This window comes from Hydra viridissima, unplaced genomic scaffold (assembly GCF_058129835.1).
Source record: "Hydra viridissima isolate aposymbiotic clone 2 unplaced genomic scaffold, HvirCarnegie_v1 scaffold_48, whole genome shotgun sequence".
Lineage (NCBI taxonomy): Eukaryota > Metazoa > Cnidaria > Hydrozoa > Anthoathecata > Hydridae > Hydra > Hydra viridissima.
Genome location: NW_028324333.1, coordinates 57652 through 81377, shown reverse-complemented (window position 1 = coordinate 81377; position 23726 = coordinate 57652). Strand labels below are relative to the sequence as shown.

The window sequence follows — 23726 nt, the reverse complement described above, 5'->3', positions numbered from 1 at the left end:
TTATAAAATTGAAAATCTTTTTCTTTTTTTTTTTCCCTTTCTTTTTCCTTTTTTTGTTATTACTAAAAATTCATGTAACTTTTCTAGTAGATAGCTGTTCGCTGGTTTATTTTGATTGCTTTCTTTATTTTTAATTATGTTATTTCATAAAATTAATTACCCCACAATAAAAGTTGTATTTTGAAGTATCCAACATCGGAGCATCGGCGTTTGGATTTTCGTTTAATAATAAAAGTAGAAGTACAAGCTTTCATATCAGTTTTTTTAAGAGAAAAAACGGGTTTTCTAAAGTTTGTTAAAATAGAATTCTTTATGAGTTTAAAAAAGAAAAAGTCTTTGTTGCGACGAGTTTATATTCATACATATTTTGTTTGATTATAAACTTTTGTCGCACGAAAAAAACTTCTTTAACGACTTTAATCGACTAGCTCTTAAAGGCTTTAAACAAAATAACTTTTTTTTTTTTACTTTTTTTGATACGAAGTCGATATTGAATTATATAGTAGGGTGGGATGAGAAATGAATTTTTTGGAATTACTTTTTGTAATGGGTCCTCAAAATTGTTACTTTCCCCAAAATGCATGCATTTAAAATTTCTTACTGATTAAGTCGAATTTAGGAGTACCAACTTTATTTTTAAGAAATAACATAAATTATCTTAATTATATATAGTTTTCTATTGTAACATACAGAAGCTATTTTAAGTCTTGTTTCTTTTTTTTTTTTTTCAAGGTTCGGTTTCTCTTTTTTTTTCAAGGTTTAGTTTCCTTTCAACTTTTATGGCTTTTGATGAATCCTTTTAGCCAGTCCAAGTAGCAGTAGATTTCATGTAGCTTAATGGATGCAACCCATTTTAGAATGACATTCATCATCCGCTGCCATCAATTCAAAAACATTTTTTTTTAAACCTATCAAACATTTCCAAGCTTTTCTCAGCACCAATTATAGAAAACAGCGCCTCAAAAGATTTTTTTCATTCTTTGTGACCGTATTCTTTTCTCTGACACTGATTTGTGTATATATTAACATGGAATATTTTTTATATGCTTTTATTGTTCCAAATTTGAACGTTTTTTTTTTTTATAGAGAAAGCTAGCTTTTAAAGAATTTTAAAACTAGCTCTAGCTTTAAAATAGTGATATCTATTTTGAATTATAATATAATATATTTATGTTGTATATTAAAATGAAATTTTTTGTGTTAAGAAATTCAAATTTGAAGCTGAAAAAACAAAATATTAAATTCCGTACATACCGTACGGATCTTTTTTTTTTTTTTTTTTTTTTTTTTTTTAAATACCTCCATGGAAACGCTTACATCAAAATGATAGCTTGATGCATAAACTAATAAAAAAAATTATTAAATCATGGCTGAGGTCTCCGAAACAATGCCTGATTTTAAACATATAACTGAAATTTTAAATAATAACCCTGATTTCACGAAGCAATACTTTTTAGAACATGCTTCAGGGAAAATGGTAGAAGAATGGGTCATGCAACGTTCACATCTTTTAAACTTCCCTGAAGTCAAGACTGTTCAATCTGGATCTACTTCTGAATTTGCTCTCAAACCCCTATATCCATCTACTCTTGAGAAAATTTTAAAAGGCACCGAAGAACAAGGGGAAATTGAGCTAAAAAGTGTTAAGAAAAAAAAAACATTTCAAGAACTTTTACAGCTGAGCGAAAAAGATTTACTAATGGAATTAATTCGTGACATTGCTCATGAATTGGACGTCGACTCTCTTTCGCATAAAATACTAGTAAATGTTTGCCTACTAACCAATTGTGACAGATCATCTTTATTTCTTGTCAAAGGTCATCGAGAGAGAAAATATCTTATCTCTCGTCTTTTTGACGTGACTGCATTTTCAACGTTAGAACAGTCAGTCAAGTCTCGTGAAGAAGCTATTGTTATTCCCATAGGAGTTGGAATCGCAGGACATGTGGCAGCAACTGGTGAATTGATAAATATTCCAGATGCATACAAGGTTTTAAAAATTTTCTTTCTTTTATACATACATACATACATACATACATACATACATACATACATACATACATACATACATACATACATACATACATACATACATACATACATACATACATACATACATACATACATACATACATACATACATACATACATACATACATACATACAGACATGCATGCATGCATCCATACATACATACATACAAACATGCATGCATGCATGCATGCATGCATGTTTGTATGTATGGATGCATGTTTGTTTATGTATACTGTTACTCTCTGCTGCCTACAAGCATACTGCTTGCCTAGTTTTGTTAATTTTTTTTTTTGATGGAGTGTCACTAACAACATCAAACCCTGCTTTTATCCAGGGTTCCTTAACCTTAGCTAAGGCTTAATTACAGTCTGGTTCTACACATCTTTCAAAGTTTTGATGATGTAATAAAATTAATCTTTTGGTGGTTTTAGGCAGTTTAGATTGCAGATAAGTAAGATTTTGTAGAAAAAAGAGGCTCTGCTAAAAATTTATATACTAATTTGTAAACTTTAGTATGAATCTAAATAACCATGTTTGAATTTAATTTTTGAAAAGTTTATAAAAGCAACGCCAAACTGCATAATAAACAATTTTGAGCCGATTTAACATGCAAATTTTACTATTTCTTAGGTGGGGAAAAAAACATACCATTTTTATTCTAAAACATACCATTTTATTAAAAAAATTATAAAAAAACATACCATTTTATTAAGTCCTGATATTGATATGTACCCTAGAAGATAAATTTTTTAAAAATATTTGTATGCCTTGCCCTCAAGACCCTTAAAGTGTACCATTTTTGGTCATTTTGAGGTCTTTTTTTCCCAAACATGTGCTTTCAGGGAAAGGAAAGAGTGATTGAATGGTGCTGAAATTTTTTGAGAGTGAGTTTAAACGTATTTGCTTCAAATCTAAAGGGTTTGGTTTTTTAGATTTGAAAATGTTTTTTTTTCTGAACACCCCTAATACATACATAATATGATTTTTGTTTGTTCTTCATTAAACTCATTAAAGGTCCTCTTTTACTCAAATATAACCATTTCAGCATTAAATTTTTATATGCATTTTTCAGGATCCGAGATTTAATCCATCTATTGATAAAGATACTGGCTATAAAACCAACAGCATCTTGTGTATGCCTATAAAAAATCAAGATAACAAGGTTTCATCATATTGGTTTAAGTAGATTCTATTATAAAAACTTGAAAATACTTTTTCAAAAAGTATTATTTGAATAATAATTTGCAGTTGAAAATTTTAGGTTGTCGGTGTTGCTCAAATTATTAATAAGAAGGAAAAAGATCCTGTTTTTACCAAAAAAGATGAGGAGGTAATGATGATGATGATGATGATGATGATGATGATGATGATGATGATGATGATGATGATGATGATGATGATGATGATGATGATGATGATGATGATGATGATGATGATGATGATGATGATGATGATGATGATGATGATGATGATGATGATGATGATGATGATTTAAAAAAAAATTTTTTTTGCTAGGTCTTTAAAAATTACTTAACTTTTTGCGGAATTGGTTTAACAAATGCGCAGTTGTTTGATTTATCACTTCAAGAGCATAATAGAAACCAGGTAAACCAGTTTTTAAAACTGAAAGTTAAATTATTTATTTTAATTGAAAGTTTATTTATTTATTTTAACTTGATTTGAAGGTGTTACTTAATCTAGCCAAAAGTATATTTGAAGATACAGAAATTTTGGATGTGCTAGTCCGCAGGATTATGACTCAGGTTCAAGATGCACTTAAGTGTGAAAGATGCACAGTTTATATAATTGACAAAAATAAACCTGAGGATTCAGATGTAAGAGAAGTTTCATCAAGTTGGTAGAATTTTTATAAAAAATTTGTAAACATTCCCAAACATCAGTTTTTTGAAAGTTTCTATTAGTTAAAGCACTTTACCTTTCTTTTAAATTTATTAATTTATTTAATTTAAATAAAAGCAGATGATTTTTAAACTAGTGTTTAATTGTTTCCTTTTGTCTTACTTACATACATCAGCCTTATTATTTTAAAGCTTTTATTAGGCATTTTAATTAATGACCTTACTACTTAAGATGGTTTGTTTTGTTTTTTTTTTGTTTTTTGTTTTAAAAATTTCTCTGAATTTTTTAAATTCTTGTGATAAAACTTTTTATTTACTAGTTTTCACTTGAATTTAAATTTAGTCAATACAGTTTGCTGAAGTATTTGACTTAATCTATCAAAAAGTTTCTCCTATTGAAATGTAAGTTCACACGTTTAAAAGTAAGTGTTGGTATGCTTTTGTACACGCAAATGCAGAAAACTTGTTTAAACAGATGCCTATGCATATATACAAAATTTATATTTATACACATGTATTAAGGTAGTTAGTAAAAAAGTATGATTTTAAAATGTCTGCTCCAAAGAGCAGACATTTTAAAATCATACTTTTTTACTAACTACCTTAATACATGTGTATAAATATAAATTATGTATATATGATAAATTATGTATATATATTTTAAATATACCTATGTGTGCTTACTAAAATAAGTACATAGGTATATTTAAAGTTTCATAAAAAATGGATGATACCCCTCTTCAATTAAATTAAATTTTTGTTCTTTGTGTAATAGGAATCATGTTGCAAAAAGAATAAAAATTTAATTTAATTGAGGAGGAAATAAAAATTTTAATTTAGTTTTGGTTTCCTCCTCAATTAAAGTTAATTTTAACTCAAAGAATAAATATTGAGTTTAATTGACATGTTGCAAATTAAAGGTGGTTTTTAGCTAATTCACATTGATGCTTTTTATGCACTTTGAAAACACTAGCTTTGATTATTATTTTTCAAACATGTGGTAAGGATGCATGCTTGTAAGCTCTTTTAACTTTTGACTCAATAATTTCTGCAATAATAGAATTATTTGGTTCTTTTTTTGCAGAGTTTTCTAGCTGATCTGTAGCCATTCAGGTGAACATTTTTATTAAAACCACCATCATAACCTGCCAAAAAAAAGAATATTATAAGGCATATTTATAATATATATATATATATATATATATATATATATATATATATATATATATATATATATATATATATATATATATATATATATATATATATATATATATATATATATATATATATATTATGTAAAGAAGAAGACATGGATATGCATTCTGCACCATTATTTTGTTTAATAAAAGTATTGAAATTCCTGGATAATATTGCTCAGTTTGTAAAAAAAGTGAGAAGCATTGTTATTTTTTGGGGCATTTACTTGTTGTGTAAAAAGACTGAAAGTTCAGTTCAATGAATCAGGATTAAGATCAATTACTTTTCATAAAGTTGAGTAACTGTGAACTCCATTGTTGTAAACTATTACTTTTGGAGAAGACATTTTAATTAAAAAAAAAAATTTACAAACCCACTTAACATGTATTACAGCCTAATATTTATACACACATTATTTACATATCTAGAGATTAAGAGAAATGAAAAAAAGGTTTTTAACCTTTTTTATTTCTCTTATTTGTTTTTATTTGTTTGTGACACACTATTTTCCTATGTGATTTTTTTTATTAAAAATGGTATTCTTAGTAATTTAAATGCTCAGGAATCATTTACCTTATTTTTGTAACATCTCCTTAGAAATCTTCAAATGTAAATGTTATACCAAGCAAGTTAGTCATAATGATAACAATAATTTAACAGTATACTAAAATTTAACATTTTATGATTACTTCAAATACAGACAAAAGTATGCTTAAGTAATTTTTTAAACTTATTTTTCTTGAACATGATTTTTTGGTTTACTTAATCATATTTTTGAAATATTATGTATTATTAGATGTTTTATTGGTTTAGAGTCTTTTTTCTGCATTAGAGTCTTCACCTTGTTTCAGATCTAAAATCAATTTTGTTTCTGTTTAGATCCAAAGAATACTGGAAAGATATTGCTGAAGCAAGGTCTTTTGTTTATTTATCATGAGCATTTTTTTTAAATATGTTAATAGCTCGTTACTACTTGAATTTTGTTTGTTTTTGCTCTTTTAATGTGAGTGTGTTTTAGCACAAAAGAAAGAAAAGTTTATGCTGGATTTGCAATGCTTGCTGCAAAAAATGGAAAGGTAGCAATTATGTTTACCACTAAAGTTTTGTTTTAACAGGTTTTTTAAAGGAGTTTCCAGTCAATAGTTTTTATGAATTCTTTTTTTTTTGTATTTAGTGCTTGAACATTGATAACTTCTCAAAGTGTGATGTACCAGCAAATAAAACTCAAGATGCAAGTTAATCTTTTGTCTAAAAATTTCATTTGTTTCTATAATTTTCTTTAGAAGATTAAATATCTTATGTTCAAAATCTAATGCTAAACTAATGAAATTCTAATGAATCAAAAAGTTTAAAAGTTGCACCAAGTTTTTTCTCTCTTTATCCTAAATGCAGATAATAATAATATTGAATTTATACATTAAGCTGATTATTAAATACTTCACTTTTATTTTAGATTTTGGAAATTTCAGAATTTAAACCAAAATGCATGCTTTGTTGTCCAATATTTAATAATCATCATGAAGTTATAGGTAAATAAGACTAGATCTTATTAATTAAATTTTTCTGTGAATCACAGCAATAACATTATAGTTAAATTAATTTAACTTTAAATAAAATTTTAATTTTTATCAACATTTTTAAATTTCAAATTTCTAGGAGTTGCTCAGTTATTGAATAAAATTGGCTCCTTTTCTTTTGATGAAAATGATGAAACTTTATTTGAGGTATAAGCACAAATACATTAATTTTTAATGAAAATAAACAAATTATAGTAATTCACTACTGAACATAATACATTATATTTTAAAGTTGTTTTTTAATACCTTTATAAATAGGATAATAAAATATAGTAAAAATGTTAATGATTGTGGCATCTATAAACAATAGTGAAAAATTATGAGTAATCAATATTTTTGGATTATCAAGTTTAAAATTTTTTACTTCAACTTAGGGGTTTGTGATATTTTGTGGGCTTGGTCTCCATAATACACAAATGTATGAGAAAGCAACTACATTAATAGCTAGACAGAAAGTCAACACTGAGGTATAATTTATATATTTGCTAATAATATTTAGTGAATAAAATTTACTTTGATTTACACTAAAAATAAGATGTTGAATGGAGAAGTTATGAATAAATTCAAAATTTGTAGTATAAAAATATTATTATGCTTATTATTATTTCTTTGTTTTATATATTTTTTGTATACCTTTCATCATTAAAGTAATTATTATCTTGGGTGTCAGAAAAATGTGCTATCATGACACAAAAGTGTTAGTTCTGCTATTTTTTTTAATAGTTAAATACTTGCAATTATTGTGTTGAAGTAAAAAGATCATTCTAATCTGGTCTCCATCTTCATTTATTTCAATTAAATTTATGATCAGATATTCCTAGTAAACTAAGTTATTTTGTTAGTCCTTTACAACTCCATTTTTAAATTTAGTAAGAGGAGTTTTAGGTGCAACAATTCAAGTTATCTCCACAATTAACCCACATTTCCAAATACTCCAAAGTGGCATGGAGATATGTAGCCTTAGATTATCTGTCATAATCCAAATATTTTATTAATGCTTTTTGAGTTATGCTTGTTTGATGTTTTCACTAACAATGAAACATTAATGTATTGTTAATTATGTAATTGCAAAATGCATAATGCATTACATATATGCTTTATGTATAATTTGTTATGCAATTACTAATTTCATATTGCATTAATATATTGTTATTAGTTTAATTTTTTTTACTTTTTTAATCAATTTGATTTAATTAAATTAAATCTAATTTTGTGATTTATTAGAAGAAAAAGATTTCAATGGAAAAATATTGTTTTTGATAAACTTTATGTTTTCCTAAATGTTTTACTAAAATAATAACAAGAAGTAAGACTGGAAATAGTAACAAGTGTTTCTAATTTGTTTCATGAAAAGTTTAATTAAGATTAAAGAGTGTTGTTCTTGAAAGAATCAAAATTCATTTCATGGTGGGTATTGACCTATCTGAGAACTTTTTTCCCAAAGCAATCTCTTTAAACTGTAGAAACAGTTTTACAAAGTTAGACAATTTAAATGATGTTACTTTAGGTGAGTCCTACAACATCTCAGAAATTTATTTAAGTATGATAACTAGAAACCAGCTATTATGTATGTGCTATTTTTGTGAGAGGCAAACAAAATACTAAAGCTGTAAAAAATTATGAAAATCCAATGAAGACCTCAAACAAAAATTTTCAAAACACTGATCAATAGCGTTTTGACTTCACAGCTCACCAGATTTGTTACCTGAAACAAAAGTCTTGGCATCCTCATAAAAGTGTATCCTTTAATGAATTTATTTCTCCTGCTTTACATTTCCAATCTATTTCCAGTTTTATTATTCATCAAAAAAATGAATTTTTTACAAAATTTGTAATTACATGCTGTAAGTGGCAACACTAATAGACTTTATGATAGTTACTTGCAATCAAAAGAAAGACCTCTGAGTCTTCTAGTGATCAAAATTTCATGGTTTTCAGAAAACTCAGAAAACTTTATCGTCAAATTGATATTCCAAAACTAAAAAATGTCAAAATCTTTTTTTACTAGATTCTTCAATATCATGCTGCTGAGCCTGCTGAAGGTGTCGAAGAGTTTGCTGTGAGTTTTGCTTAAACACTCTTTAAAAAAAGAAAAAAGACTTGAATGATTAGATTTTAAGTTATTTTTTATAGATTTTGGATGTTCCTCCAGCTGAAAAATTTCATCTGAATTCATTTGGTTTTGATGACATTTTAATGACAGACACAGAAACCTGTCTCATGACTATGCGAATGTTTATGGAAAAAAATTTTCTTAAGACATTCAATATACCTTATAAAGTAAGCAATAACCAACTATATTAGCATTAAGTACTGTGATTTGAAGGTTTTTGAATAAAGCAACATTAGTAAAACTGACATTTTATTGTGTATTTATTGATTTTTATTTCATATTGTATTGTTTGCAAATAAATATCTTTTAGACTATGTGCAAGTTTGTGTTGACAGTAAAGAAAAACTATCGTCATGTTACTTATCATAATTGGAGGCATGCTTTTAATGTTGCGCAAACCATGTTTTCCCTTTTAGGTGTAAGTATTGTTTTAGTTCAGTATTTTCTGGCAATGTTTTTTTCTGGAATGTTCTAGTAAGCTTTCTTAATTATTCCTTAGGGTTTACTTTCAATAATGTTCTCTAGGATTTTCAATAAGAATTACCAAATAAATTTTTTCTTCTTCTTAGACAGGTCAAATGTTTTCATGGTTTACTGATTTAGAATCTTTTGTGCTTCTCGTTGCTTGTCTGTGTCATGATTTGGATCATCGTGGAACAAATAACAACTTTCAGCTAAAGTACTTTTCTTTACTAATAATTTTGAAGCAACAAAGTTTAGTTGCTGCTGTTTTAATTAACAGAAAATAGTTTTGATGCTGATTCTTTCAAAGCTTTTGATATTTTTTTAAACTTATTTTGAAAATCTTTTGGGTTTTTTTAGGACTCAATCACCTATAGCAGCTCTTTATGGGACATCTACTATGGAGCGACATCATTTTGATCATTCACTTATGATACTTAGCACTGATGTTAGTTTTCATGTTGACTTATTTTTGTTGATCATAATCACTATGATCTATTGAATTTGGTAATAATTGATAATCATGATCATGATTAATATCATCATAATAATCATAATGCTGATGAGGATTAAAACTATCATAGTAATTACTATTATGTTATAATCACAATTAAATTGATAATAACAATCACAATAATAATGGGCATCATGGCAATTATGTCATGATAGTGATCATCATCTTGATGATTGCAATGATAATTATTATGGTTATGATCCTGATAGTTGTAATCATAGTTTTGATGATTTTGTAATCATGATCATAATTGATTATGATGAAGAGGATGATGTTAATGTGACTGCTGTATCTGATGATCATGATTATTGTAATGATAATCATGACGATGATGATGATGATGATGATGATGATGATGATGATGATGATGATGATGATGATGATGATGATGATGATGATGATGATGATGATGATGATGATGATGATGATGATGATGATGATGATGATGATGATGATGATGATGATGATGATGATGTATGATGATGATGATGATGATGATGATGATGATGATGATGATGATGATGATGATGATGATGATGATGATGATGATTGTCATAATAAAAATGGTCATGTAATCATAATGATCATAATTATGATCATGATTATTTCTGTATTTTAGAGACATCAGTTCCTTGATTTTTACATAACTTTTACTTACAATAACACAGGGCTGCGTTTGAAAAAAGATTTTCTGTTCCTGGGGGTTTCTTAGGTAATTCCTAATGAAATTTGCCTCTTAAACCCAAATATGACATTCATTTTGCTCAATCAGGTCAGGTTATTGAAAAACAGCACACCTATTTTTTTGAGAAAAACATAATTTTCAAGAAATCTCTCATTTTCATTATAGTAATGTAATACATTGCAATAATTATTTGTGAACTGAAAAAAATGTAATACATTGCAATAATTATCTGTGAACTGAAAGTTTAACTCCTTTATTAACTTTAAACTTAAAAACAACTTGTGAAGTAATGGAATATTGTAAAAAAAAAAAAATCTATTTCCTGAGGAAAGAAGTCCTTGATGCCTTCTGTTTGTGAAGAGTTATTGGTTCGTTGCATTTAAAACACCAACAATAATATCTGGTCTCCAGCGTTTTTATATCCTTGTGGAATCTCTCACCCTGTTCCTCACTGTAATCTCTACAGTTTTCAGGAAGATAGTCAAGTTGTTACTGGAGAAAATGCATTTTTATTGACATGCAAGCTCCCAGTTTTTCGAAGGTTTTTATAAGCTCATTGACATGGGAAACATATTCAGAGCTTCTTTTATTTCCCAGAAATCCTTCAATTACTGTGCTGAATGTTCGCCATGCATCTCGTTCAATACCTACTATTTTGATATCAAAATCTTTGTCCTTTAAAAAAGTTCTAATTTTGGCTTCGTCAAATATACCTGCATGTAGTTTGGCATCACTGATCTGTGGGAACTTTTTCAAAGATACTTAAAAGCTAGGCCTTCTTTATTCAGTGCTTTTACAAAGTTTTTCATCAAACCAAGTTTGATATGGAGAGGAGGAAGTAAAGCATTTTCTGGATGGACTAGTGGTTCAGCTATCACGTTGCAGCTGCCGATTGTGAATGCCTTCCAAGATGGTCAGTCTTTCTGCTTATAGTGAAGACTATCTGCCCTACTATCCCATAGGTATAAGAAGCAAGGGTATTTTGTGTACCCCCCTTGCATCCCAAGTAGAAAGCACACAACCCGAAAAGAAAAGATTTATTCATAAAAAATCAAATCTTAGTAAGTTAAAATATATTTTTCTTTCTAAAAAATTACCTACAGGTGCTAAAGTATTTTCAAAGGAAAGCTTTATATTGACACGAAAATTTAACAAGTATTTTACCTTAAGGTCACCACATATTAGCCAATTGTGGTTGGAGTACTTGATTGCATCAATCAATGTTTTCATGTTCTTGTAGCTTTCTGTCAACTGAACTGAATGTCCAATAGGTACAGATGCCATTTTATTGCCAATGTGTTTGAGTACTGCCTTTAGGCTTCTACTAGAAGAATCAATAAAAAGCCTCCATTCTCTTGGTTGGTAAGGAATGCCAAGTGCCTCTATTAAGCCTTTTACAACATTGCAATAAGCCAACGAGCTAGAAGAATCAACTTCAAAGAACCTTCAAAACTTTTTTTCTCTGTTTCTATACCAACATAAGGTAGTTTCTTTGGAGAGGAGATTACTCTCATTAAGACGGGAACCAAGAAGTTGTGCATTTTCTTTAGAAAGACAAAGATCTCTGGTCAAGTCATTTAATTGACTTAGAGTGAGTGGTCTTGGCAAAGTCATGCTAGACGTTGGCTCATATGTCTTAGATATGTCAGTGTCTTCCACTTTTACACCTTCCATATCCTTTTCTAGTTCGCTTTTCTCAGGTGGAGAAGGAACTGGAACTCCTGAACCATGTGGCACTGGTTTAATGGCAGAAAGAATATCAGGATAGACCACCATGTGTTTGTTTTTCTTATTGACACCTGAAAAAATTCACATATTTATTTTCACTTTTCTATATAATTTAAAGAATTTTTTTGTTGAATTTTAACACAATTTTTATAAACAATTCAAACTTCATTAGACTGTAAAAAAAATATTTTTAGATTAGTTAAATATTGTTCTTTTAAGAAATTATCTTACCTTGAAGATTGTTCATACAAAATAGCAGTTTGTAGTATGGTCCTTGCCTTCTCTCCATACCATCAGTACACCAAATGGATATACAGTTTGATGTGCCCTCATTCCAGCGCTTAAGGCTATGACACAGGCTTTGTAGCATATATATAGGGCAAAGCTTTTGTCTTGATCACCAAGCCTTATTCTGAAATATGCACTGTAAACGGACTTTACTAGCGTAGTTATGGTGCATTGCTAATCACTAAAAGTTACCTTATCCACACACATAGCAGAATCTGTTGGGACTGTTTTTACATTTTCTATTAATTTTTATGAAATAAATTTTATTTATCTCATAAATTAGCCTTAGCCTCTAAAAAAATTGACAATGATAAAGAAAACTTTATAAATATACTTTAGATACTGTTTATAGATATACTAATACACAACTGTCACCTGGGAATTGCAATAAAATGGACACCCAGTTGTTATATGTGGTATAGAGCCCTAAGTCAGTATCTTAAAAACTAGACCTGATTGACAAATTTAAATCCCAGATTCGGATTTAGAAGGCAAATTTAATTGAGAATCACCTAAGAAAACTCTAGGAACATTTTTGACGCAGGCCAGTATAATCAAAAGTTTGTAACAAATGAATAAAATGAAATGGATTTTTAGGACACTAAAGTTCTTATTCTAGTCCCTCTTGCTCTTAGAAATATTTTTTACTTTAAAAAATTAACCTTCAATATTTGCTTTAATTCATTCTCCAGGGTTCAGAGATCTTAGACTCATTAAATCATGCTGATTACAAATTGGCGATTAAAATGCTGGAAGATGCTATAATATCCACAGATCTGGCACTGTATTTCAAGTGAACATTGTTTTCAATGAATACTCGCTACATTAATATTTTTTGCACTAAGCTTTTTCAGGAAATAGTAGCACAGTTAATTACTTGACAATCAATTAGTTTAGAAAGATTTAGTTATTTAAAATTTTATTTAAACAGTTTAGTGAAATGTAACACACTTAGTTTTTTCTTCTTCAAAGAAAACGCGGCGATTTTACGAAGCTTGCTGAATCTCAGCAGGTGAACTGGAATGTATTTGAAAACCGAAGCATCCTCAGGTATACACAAAGCCAGCAATATTTCGGAAATACAAATATGCAATTTAAATTTAAAATTGTTAAAAATGGAAGCAATAAAAACAGTAAAATGGTGGCTTAGTTTTGTTAAATTTCCAACCATTTAAGTTATACTTTAACTTTTTTTTTCTTTTTTTCTTTTTTAGAGGTATGATGATGACGGCATGTGATGTAGCTGCAATTACTAAACCATGGGAAATTCAGAGGAGGGTGAGAATTGTGTGGCCTTTACATTTTGTGTAGCTATGTTTGCTTATGCTTGCATGTGGACAAAGCAGCTAACAAGTTATTATTATTATTATTATTATTTTTATTATTATTATTATTATTATTTTTATTATTATTATTATTATTATTGTTATTATTATTATTATTATTATTGTTATTATTATTATTATTATTATTATTATTATTATTATTATTATTATTATTATTATTATTATTATTATTATTATTATTATTATTATTATTATTATTACTATTATTATTATTATTATTGTTATTATTATTATTATTATTGTTATTATTATTATTATTATTATTATTATTATTATTATTATTATTATTATTATCATTATTATTATTATTTTTATTATTATTATTATTACTATTATTATTATTATTATTATTGTTATTATTATTATTATTATTGTTATTATTATTATTATTATTATTATTATTATTATTATTATTATTATTATTATTATTATTATTATTATTATTATTATTATTATTATTATTATTATTATCATCATCAATTATAAGCAATTGTAGTAGTTACTTATACTTTTAAATTAGGTTGCTGAGTTCGTTGCTGATGAATTTTTTGAACAAGGTGATCAAGAAAGGAACCAGTTATCAACAGAGCCCATTGTAAGATCACTCTTCTATATGACTTTATAGTTGAATTGCCGTAAAAGTTCTTGAAAACTATTGGCTGTTTTACTAATATTTTAGCCAATGATGGACCGCGGAAAGCATCGGGATTTACCCAAAATGCAAGTCGGATTCATAGATTTTGTTTGTATGCCCATATATAAAGCAAGTTGATATTTATTTTTTCCGTTTGTTTAAAAAGGATTATTGGATTATGCGGTCATGTGTTTTACGTGTTAAACTCGTTTTAACTTTTTTTGATTTCTTAATGATTCCTAGTTTTTTTCTGAACAAAATAATTGTAAATAAATCACGGTTAAATCTCGTTTTAAGATGTGTGTGTCTATGTATGTATGTATGTATGTATGTATGTATGTATGTATGTATGTATGTATGTATGTATGTATGTATGTATGTATGTATGTATGTATGTATATATATATATATGTATATATATATATATGTATATATATAGGTTTTCTATGATATCAATCCTTTGTTAAAACCACTTTACGATGGAGTTTTAAATAACCGCAAAAATTGGGAAAGTATTGCAGAGATATATGGTAATATTGTTGTTGCATATTTCTATTAATCATTGGCATTTAAAAAAAATTCACAATATGAACTGTTCGATAAAATAGTTTAACTTTTAATAGTTATGTATTATTTATCAATTCCCAATTTATTCATTCCTAAGTTCCCAAGTCTCTGAAAGAATCAGTGTTTTTTTTCAATGGAACCGATATTGAAAAAGTTAACACTTCTGCACACAAGAAAGTTATGTTTTTGGATGCTAAAAAATCAAAGACCTGCTCCATTATATAGTTCTGTTTAATAATTTATCAAGCATCTTAGTTGTAAATAAATCTTTATATTTTGTAAATAATGCAATTTGAATATTTGTGTCATCTACAAATGTAGACAGTTTTTATACTTTACTTACGAAAAATTAAAAGTTTTTTAACTTAGTTGATCTTCTTTTTTCTGCTGACCTCCACTCCCCTTTTATTCTGAATAAATAGCCAAAAGTTTTATGCATATAATTTTTAGGTCGAAGAGTATAAAAACATTTGCGATCTTTGCGATTTTAATTTACTTTAACATGGTGATCTCACTGTTTTAATTAATAGTGTTGGAAAGTTCACTGCATTTTACCCAATACTTATAGAATGATAATGACGGTTAGCAAAAAAAAGCATTTTTAGTGTCCTTAAGCTATTAAATATTTTCATTTTGACTTGCTCCCACAAACTAGACTATTGCTATTAAACTCACAGCCATTTTTTATTTTTTGTTTAGCGGACGACTTAACGGCAAACACTGTTAGAAAATAGCTTGCTTTCTTCCAAAGAAGATAAATATTTATTGGGTTTACTTGCTATTAAAAGTATTTGAAAAAGTAACTCATTTCGTATAGTTCTTTAACAAATCAAAAAACTTGATTTTTAAGAAATTAATGCTTTTTTCTTTTTTAATTAAACAGACATTTATAGAATGTAAAACTCAAATATTTAAGACTAAATCATGTTCCTAAAATCCCCCGTATCAGTTGTATCAATAGAAGCAGATAGCGTATAGCTTTTTCTCTTACCATTTTTGATTACGAACAATGGAATTTTTCCACGTGATTTCTATTTCAGTTTTGATTGGCTTTTGAATGTCAGGTGATTTCGTTCCTTGTTTTGAGAAGAAAAATTTCTAAACTGTTGTTTAAGAAGTAAAAGATTCAAGCGAGGTCGCTGCCAAAGTGTCCGTAGCTGATTAAAAAAATTGAAAACTGTTAAAAAGAAGTAGAAATCTAGATGTTTAGTACAACGTGAAATGTCTGGAAGAAATATGAGTATAAAACAAATGAAGAGACCGAGATCTCGGTCTGTGAGAAGTGAAGGAAGTCAGAGTTCAAACACGCGTTCTTTTATGGGTAGAGATTCTCCACATTTAAAGTGGAATACTGAAAATTATAGATCTCAAAGTAGTTCTCCAATTTCAATGCAATCTGGCAGTCGCACTCCTGTAAGTTCAGATGATGAAAGTTTATATCCTTACGCTGGGGCTAAGTTTAGCAGTCCCCCAGCAGCTTGTGTTTTGCCAATGCCACCAACAAGTTGGTTGGTATCCTCTCAGTTAGAGCAAGTAGCACTTCATGCTATGTCTTCTCATCTGCGGCAAATTCTTAAAGTATCTGCTTGATCCTCTATATAAGATAATAGCAAAGCATTTGCAATCTCTATGTGATGCTTACTTTGCTGTTGCCTTTACTGTTCATACATAGTTTTAATACGGTTGACATAGTTCTTTTTTGAGAAAAGCAGTTTTATTTTGCTGCATATGTATATAGAATACAGTATAGTACTTGTTCATACAATTATAAATTAATGCAGGCAAGGAAATTACTCTGATGTAACATTTAATAATAGATATCAATATGGAATGATATTTGTTATTAAATGTTATGCAGTGTTAATATTTGGTATAATTCCTTGTTTGTTTGTTTTTTTTTTTAGGATGAGCTGAATAAATTTCTCCCTGGTATCATCATGAGTGAATCCTAATTTTGTAAAATATCCTGGTTTGACTCTTAAAACATTTGTTTGATGTATAACCATGGAGAAATATACTCAGATATAAAGAATTTTGTGTATACTGTTTAAAAGAGATTTAGTTTTCTTTTTTTTTTTTTTTTTTTTTTTTTTTTGTATTTTTTGACAGACGATTTATGACAGCTATTTTATTCTTACTTAAATATTTGACCTGTGACTGAATAAGAGTTGATCTGGTTTTTTCCTAACATTTTGTTCATATTCAAAGAAGAATTTTTGTTTTTTTTAAATAAAAGTTTCAAGTGGACAATTCTTCTCTTTTACCTTTATCTTTTTTTTTAAAGGTATTGTTATAAACAATCCTAAGTTTTATTTTTATTATCATTATTTTTTTTTTTTTGGCATTTTTACTTATGTCAAACATTTATGACTTTTAACGGAGATTTTTTATATTGACATTTTTTATATATTTACATTGGAATTTTCTGAAAAGTGTGATGTTACAAAGGGGACTGCAACAGACAATAAAGTTTGCATAGCAAAGTTGCTAGGTTATGAAGTAAAGAAGGATGTGAATAAACTATAATGTGTATAATATGAAGAGAATTTATGCTGATGTTCATATTAATGAAGTAAGCAGTTTATAAAAACTTGCTACTGAAGATTTTAACATTTTATGCAGTTCAATTAACACAAGTTCCATTCCATTTGCGGATACATTGAAAGCAGAAATTTCAAACTGACAAAGACATTTTGACTTGGTCCTTTTCAGGACCTCTAATCTGATAAAAGCATTATATTGGCATAGGCATATATTTAAAATTTAAAACTCACCTGGAATCTTTATGAGAATAGTCTGTTAATATATATGCGGCAGGGCTCATTGTTATTTGATCAAGAAAAGTGGTAAGTCTGTTAGTTTTAATTTGTAGGTGTGTCTGTGTTGTTTTTTAAATGTTACTGATTCTTTTTAAAGACAAAATCATTATGAATATTTTTATTAAGTGCATTAGGTTGAAGTTACCAATGAACCTTTAGAGTATTCATTGTGCTTAACACAATTTGTTCTGGAGAATGCAAAATAGTTTAAGGCAAGTCTTATTGAGTTTGTAGTGTACAATTTGAAATAACTTATGATTTATCAAATATGCCAAATATGGGTCATACTTGTAATAATGATCATACTTGTAATATTCACTGTAAGTAAGCTTGTATAAGAGAAATGTGCTTTTTTTATAAATGAAATTGTTCAGCAGTTAAATTATACTTTAAAAAAAAAAATTTAGAAATAATGGTTAACCAAAAATTTTTAAAGTGCCCTGGAAGTCATAAACAACCACAGTGTATATTAAAATATTGAAAAGTGCCATTAAAATAAAGTTAAATAATTAGTAATTGTAGAAGGATCGTTCCAACTTTAATTTTTATCAGTAGAATTCTAATATTGGCTTATTTGAAATGAATTCTAAAACATTCGTTACACTTGAGACAATATTTTGGAATGCCAAATGGCTAGAAATTATTAATAATAATCATGATCAGGTCAGTAATTTACTAAGGGTCTGCGTATCGTTTCATCTCGGTATTGTTATTATGCCGATACGATAGCAGAAAAAAAAAGTATCATCGGAATAATTACGACAAAAAAACCGGTAAAAGAATTTTATTCGGTATTGTAGTTAGTTTAACTCTCGGTATATACCGGAACTCTCGTCAATCCGATGACACTTTTTTTCCGCTATCATATCAGAATGATAACGATACAGAAATGAAACGATACGCAGACCCTTATAATTTACTATAAGTTGATCCTTCAGTCTCTTTGAATTTGATAGATTGTGAACTTCTTTTTTAGGTAAAGAGAAAAATGTTTCTAGTTTAGATTTTCAAAAGACTTATAGAATGAATACGACGACTGAGTTACTTAAAGACGTCAAGAAAACAATTAGCTCAGCTATGCACGTCAGCTTTTGTTTAGGAAGCAGTCGTTAAATCGAGGAATATTTATCTTTCATTGATCTACATACATGAATTTGCATTAATCCTGACTGAAAATTAGGTGAAATTTTTCCTCTGGCGTTGACTATAATCGTCAGAAGAAAGATTCTTTTTTCTTAGAAAAAGCCTAGTGAACTATGATGTTTTAAACTATGCAGCAACCTCGGGCTCCGTGATTTTATCAGCACTAAATTAAGTTTTTTTATCTTTAACGAAATTATTTTTTCAATAAGCTATTAAGTTTTTCAATAAAATTAATCAAGAAAATATAATAACAATGAAAATATCTTGTAATTTTTATGGACTCGGATCCTTATCTTACGGTAAACAAAGAGCGTTGGAATTTTTTAAAATCTAGTCTCAGGATATTTTTACAGCCCTAGACTTTTAAATTTTCTGAGACTTTACTTTATCGCAAACCCTATTGTGTCAAAAATAAATCTTTTCTCGTCATAAAAATTAATGACGAGAAAAGAGTATTTCATGGAGATAGGACAGAAAAGTTTGCATATACAGAACTTGTTCATATCAAGTCAGGGAATGTTAAATACCACTATGAAATTAAGCAAATTTTTCAAAGGAATATTAAAATCAAATCAGAAAAAATAAAATTGAATTGCTCGAAACAATGATTTACAATCAAGTAAATATCTTTCAGTATTATTCATCTTTCAGTAAAGAATCAGATATTACAACAGAAGAAAGTTTTCTTTTAGTATAGAATATTTCAAGAGTAAAATACCCTTATACTGATTTGGAGAAACAAATATATCAGATGTCTTCTAAATTTTAGATCCTAAAAGTAGAAACTCAAAGTAAAATGATGAAAATAATAAAATCCAAAGATTAATTTTACAATTTGTGCTGATATTGAACAGCAATTGTTGACTAAAAAAACTGTGAACTGTTCAGTTTCAGCTCTGGATGAATAAACAAGTATTCAAGGTATTCTGATAGCAGAATCTGTTAGACATGTAACATCAGATGTAATTGTGAAAGAAGATTTACTACATCTGGTTGAGCTGATAGACATAACTCATAGAATTGATATAAAGAAGCGCTTAAAACAGTTTTGGTTAAAGCCAATGCACCTATCAACAAGAGTGTCAGCTTTTTTATTGATAGTGCACCAGCAATAGTTAGCTAACGTGTTGGACTTATTGTTTTATTAAAAAGTGATCCTAAGTAACCAGAGTTCATTCCACTTTAGTGTTTTATTCATCAAGAACATTTAGCAGCAAAACATTTGTATTTTCCAATCTTTCTAAAAGCAGTTTTGGAAATTGGAAATTAAATTTGATCAACTGCAAAAAATCACAGGCAGTTTAAATACTTTATTTCTGATCTTGTTCAGTTTTCAAAAAAAAAAAACTCTTTTCCAGAGAAATTTGATTTTAAAAACCTTTAATCGTCTTTCACAATTGAAAAAGGTGATTATTTCAAATCCTTTAATTCGGTTGATGGTCATAAAATTAAATCATACAGGGAACAACTGCAGAATTAATAGAAGACTTTCAAGAGATTGTTTAAAGATTTTTATACAGTTAAATCATCTTTAGGGTTTATAGTAAATCCTCCTTTAATTGATTTTATTAGTGATGGTTGTCCGATTCCATCAAACATCCTTAATCTCAATTTGAAATGGAGAAGATCAAAATCTTCTGATGTTGCATAAATCACTAACTTTACTTGAATTTTGGAAGATAGTGCCAGAAGTTAAATATCCTTAACTGAAAAAGATTAGTATAAAAGTTATTTCAGTTTTTGATATAATATATTCATGTGAATCTTTAATTTTACTTTGAAATTTGTAAAATCTAAATATTAGATTTTAGTCAAAAAAAGTCAAAAAAAATCCATAACCGTTGTAATTTTGTTGCATTTTTAAAAAGCCAATGATTTGTATATGCTTCTTTAAACAATTTTGTAACTAGTTTTTTAGGGTGAGTGACTGACTGGGGATGAGATTATTATTCAGGTTGATTGAAATGTATTTTATAAAATATGACATAAAAAAACTAAGTAGTAAACATAAATCTTGCTCACAAAATGTTTTTTAGAAAAAGATCTTTAGAAAAATTTATTTTCATAAAAATCTAAATTTCATTTTTAAGTATTGTAAAACACTTATTTCACCACCAGTTGCCTAATTTTTTGTAAGACAAATATCTTAATAAAATATCTTTTTTTTAAGATAAATATCTTAAAAACAAGGTTGTATAAAAAAATTTTAAGCAAAGTATTTAATGTGGCTTTTCGGCTTACTTAAGTATTTAAATGCGGCTCTCGTGCTAAAAATTCAAAGCTGGTTTAGGTAATTTAAAGAGTTAATCCGGCCATGGTTTCAAGGACCATATTCATACTAGTGCATTTTAACAGCATACAAAAACTAGAATCCAGAAGTCATAAGGGTAATTTAGTTTTATACAAGATAAAAAGCTTCTATTAGATATAAAAAGAATGAATAGGCTTACCTGTCATTAATCGTCTTATTCAATTGTATGGGGATTTAAAGTGTTCGAGTTATTTAATTGAAATTATTCCCGCATTTCATAAAAACAAAGTAAAGTTCAAAATATTATTATAAAAAATACGTTTGACAGGCTCTTGCAAGATTTTCAAAATTTATCAAACATCATGAACTCATCTTTATAACAAGAAGTAGCAAGAAATTTTTGATAATAACTTTTTTTTAACATGAGCTGATAATTTCTGCGGCTCAAAGTATGAAAAAAAGAGCTTATAATTTTTTCCAAAAAGATTCAAATTTTTTTTGATAAAGATAGATTTCTAAACAACGTTCTCTTTGTTAACTCTTTTCAAAATAGTTTATATTAACTTTTGGTGGATAATATTTTATATTATGAAAAGTTAAAGGAGAGGACGAAGTAAAAGTTATATAATTAAGCAATATGATTATGACAGTAGAACTGTGATATGTGAAAGCACGAGGTAAGTGGAAGGGGGGTTTCGCTCCCCTCACCCTAAACGTAACGGATTCTCCAGAAGTACAAAAAATAAAAACAACAATAAAAAAAACGCTCAATATTCCTTAAAAAAATGTGGAGACTTGAATGAAAAAAAAAAATTCTATTGAAATTAGTATACACCCCCTCCTCCTCCACTCACCCACATCGCCCTATATGCGGCCCCCCGATATAGGGCGGTGTGGGTGAGTGGAGGAGGAGGGGGTGTATACTAATTTCAATAAATCACATTGATCAAAGTTTGCTGAGTTTAAATGCGGGCGGTACAGACACCAATGATACTTAACGCGGGGCACGTCGAAATGAGGTGGCTACATCAAAAGACATTAGAAAATGGACGACCGTAAAGTAAAGTAGTAAAGAGGTAGTGTCTAGAATATTTTGCCCGAAAATTTGCGTATGAGAAAAATGTTTTCCAAATGAGTGCCGTAGTTACAGTGAGGCAAAAAAAACAAGGTGTTGATGCTTCAGAGCTGTTAAAATAGCAGATCCCCTTAAAATAAAGTTGCTTAAACTGTTGTAATGGAGCATCAATTGCAATTAAATTCTGTTTTATATCAATTAAATATTTGTATTATTATTTTGAAATTTTGAAAAAAAAAGTAATCAGGGAGTAGTTAGACATTTAAGCAGCCATTTTGAAAAATTTTCAAACAAGATTATAAAAGTTTGGTAAATGCTACTAACTCCAAATTTTTAAGGTATGTTAGGAGAACTATTAACTAGGGTTTCAACCACTTTTGTGTAAAAATAAAATAAAAGACTTTTTTTTTAAATTAGTAAAATTAAGTACCTAAAAAAATAAAAAATTGTACTTAATACAAAAATTAGACCTTTGTTGAGGTACAAACCCCAGACAACACATCAAGGAACATTTCCTGAAAATTTCAAATCAAAATCTTCATTAGAAGTTGAGAAAACGTGTTTAATGTGTTGCAAAGTATAAAAAAAATGAAATATAAGCAAAGTGCTTTTACAGATTTCGTAATAAAAAAATAAATAAAATTGTTATCATTCTAAAAACCACCAGCAGAGTATGATGTTCCTTCTTCATTTTCTTTATCTATGAATCCTTTTTTTATTGCTCTCAGCACCTTTCGTCTACTGATACCTGCTGTGGAAGTCTTTTTGGTCATATAACCTATTCGAGTTGAATTTTTTTTAATTGTCCCAATGTGCATGAACCGACCGATTTTTATCTGCAGCTTTTTAAAAACTTCATATAGCCCAGTTGCTCCATCATTAAACTCTAAAACAGCAGATGATACAGCTATTTCAAGAGTACTTCGGCTAACATAAACATCTTTAGGACATTTTTTCAAATAAAGTTGTTGATCGCTTCGTTATTATTTTGCGTCTGTCCATGCAAACACTTGGATAACAATTCATCTCTACTTAAATCTTGAAAGATAGGTTTTAAAATCTCTGTTATTGCTAATGAAAGATTTAATTTAGCTTTGTAATTCGATTTACCTGTTAACTTATTTGACTGCCACATGCACCAGCTTTTTATACATCGAGGACAAAATTTATGCCGTTCTGCTTCATCAATAATATTTGAGTTATGGAAAAGTGTTGCCCAAATACTTTTTTTCATTTCATAAATGCTATTGAGATTTTTTGAACAACAATTTGTGCATTGACTTATGCACTTCTTTTATTTACTACTGAGGTTTGGAATGTGTCTATAACTTCGTCACAGTTTTTACAAAAAAGTTCAAATTGCAAGCAAAATCCCATTTTTTTCTTGAGGTTACCATGCAAAATAATCTTATTTCCACATTCATGACAATA

At 28.1% G+C, this 23726-nt stretch overlaps 2 protein-coding genes and 1 pseudogene across 15 annotated transcripts; 2 read left to right on the top strand and 1 right to left on the bottom strand.

Annotated features, from left to right (window-relative positions):
* Positions 1 to 1269: 1269 nt before the first annotated feature.
* LOC149876065 (cGMP-specific 3',5'-cyclic phosphodiesterase-like) lies at positions 1270 to 15375 on the top strand. Of its 12 annotated transcripts, none has more exons than XM_090075787.1 (24): positions 1270 to 1990; positions 3107 to 3196; positions 3296 to 3364; positions 3550 to 3639; positions 3720 to 3869; positions 4237 to 4295; positions 5973 to 6008; positions 6112 to 6169; positions 6268 to 6324; positions 6547 to 6622; positions 6750 to 6817; positions 7045 to 7137; positions 8679 to 8729; positions 8804 to 8950; positions 9094 to 9201; positions 9353 to 9462; positions 9606 to 9693; positions 13153 to 13253; positions 13433 to 13510; positions 13675 to 13738; positions 14327 to 14401; positions 14486 to 14569; positions 14880 to 14970; positions 15105 to 15375. In XM_090075787.1, exons 1-24 carry the CDS (start codon positions 1367 to 1369, stop codon positions 15230 to 15232), a joined length of 2595 nt encoding a protein of 864 aa, XP_089931913.1. In that variant the 5' UTR covers positions 1270 to 1366; the 3' UTR covers positions 15233 to 15375. The 12 variants fall into 12 exon arrangements, 4 of the variants coding, with proteins under 4 accessions (XP_089931913.1, XP_089931916.1, XP_089931915.1 ...); XR_016448926.1 differs by having other exon boundaries at positions 1295 to 1990; positions 13675 to 13813; XM_090075790.1 differs by having other exon boundaries at positions 1346 to 1990; positions 4237 to 4315.
* A 729-nt stretch (positions 15376 to 16104) lies between these two features.
* Positions 16105 to 20316, top strand: LOC149876064 (uncharacterized). 3 transcript variants are annotated; one of them, XM_090075784.1, is made up of 2 exons: positions 16105 to 18489; positions 18732 to 20316. In XM_090075784.1, the coding sequence occupies exon 1, from the start codon at positions 16229 to 16231 to the stop codon at positions 16595 to 16597; it is 369 nt and encodes a 122-aa protein (XP_089931910.1). In that variant the 5' UTR covers positions 16105 to 16228; the 3' UTR covers positions 16598 to 18489; positions 18732 to 20316. The 3 variants fall into 3 exon arrangements, with proteins under 3 accessions (XP_089931910.1, XP_089931912.1, XP_089931911.1); XM_090075786.1 differs by having other exon boundaries at positions 16105 to 17853; positions 18830 to 19210; XM_090075785.1 differs by having other exon boundaries at positions 16105 to 17853; positions 18825 to 19210.
* Positions 20317 to 22815: 2499 nt separating this feature from the next.
* LOC149876063 (uncharacterized) lies at positions 22816 to 23589 on the bottom strand (annotated as a pseudogene).
* Positions 23590 to 23726: the final 137 nt, after the last annotated feature.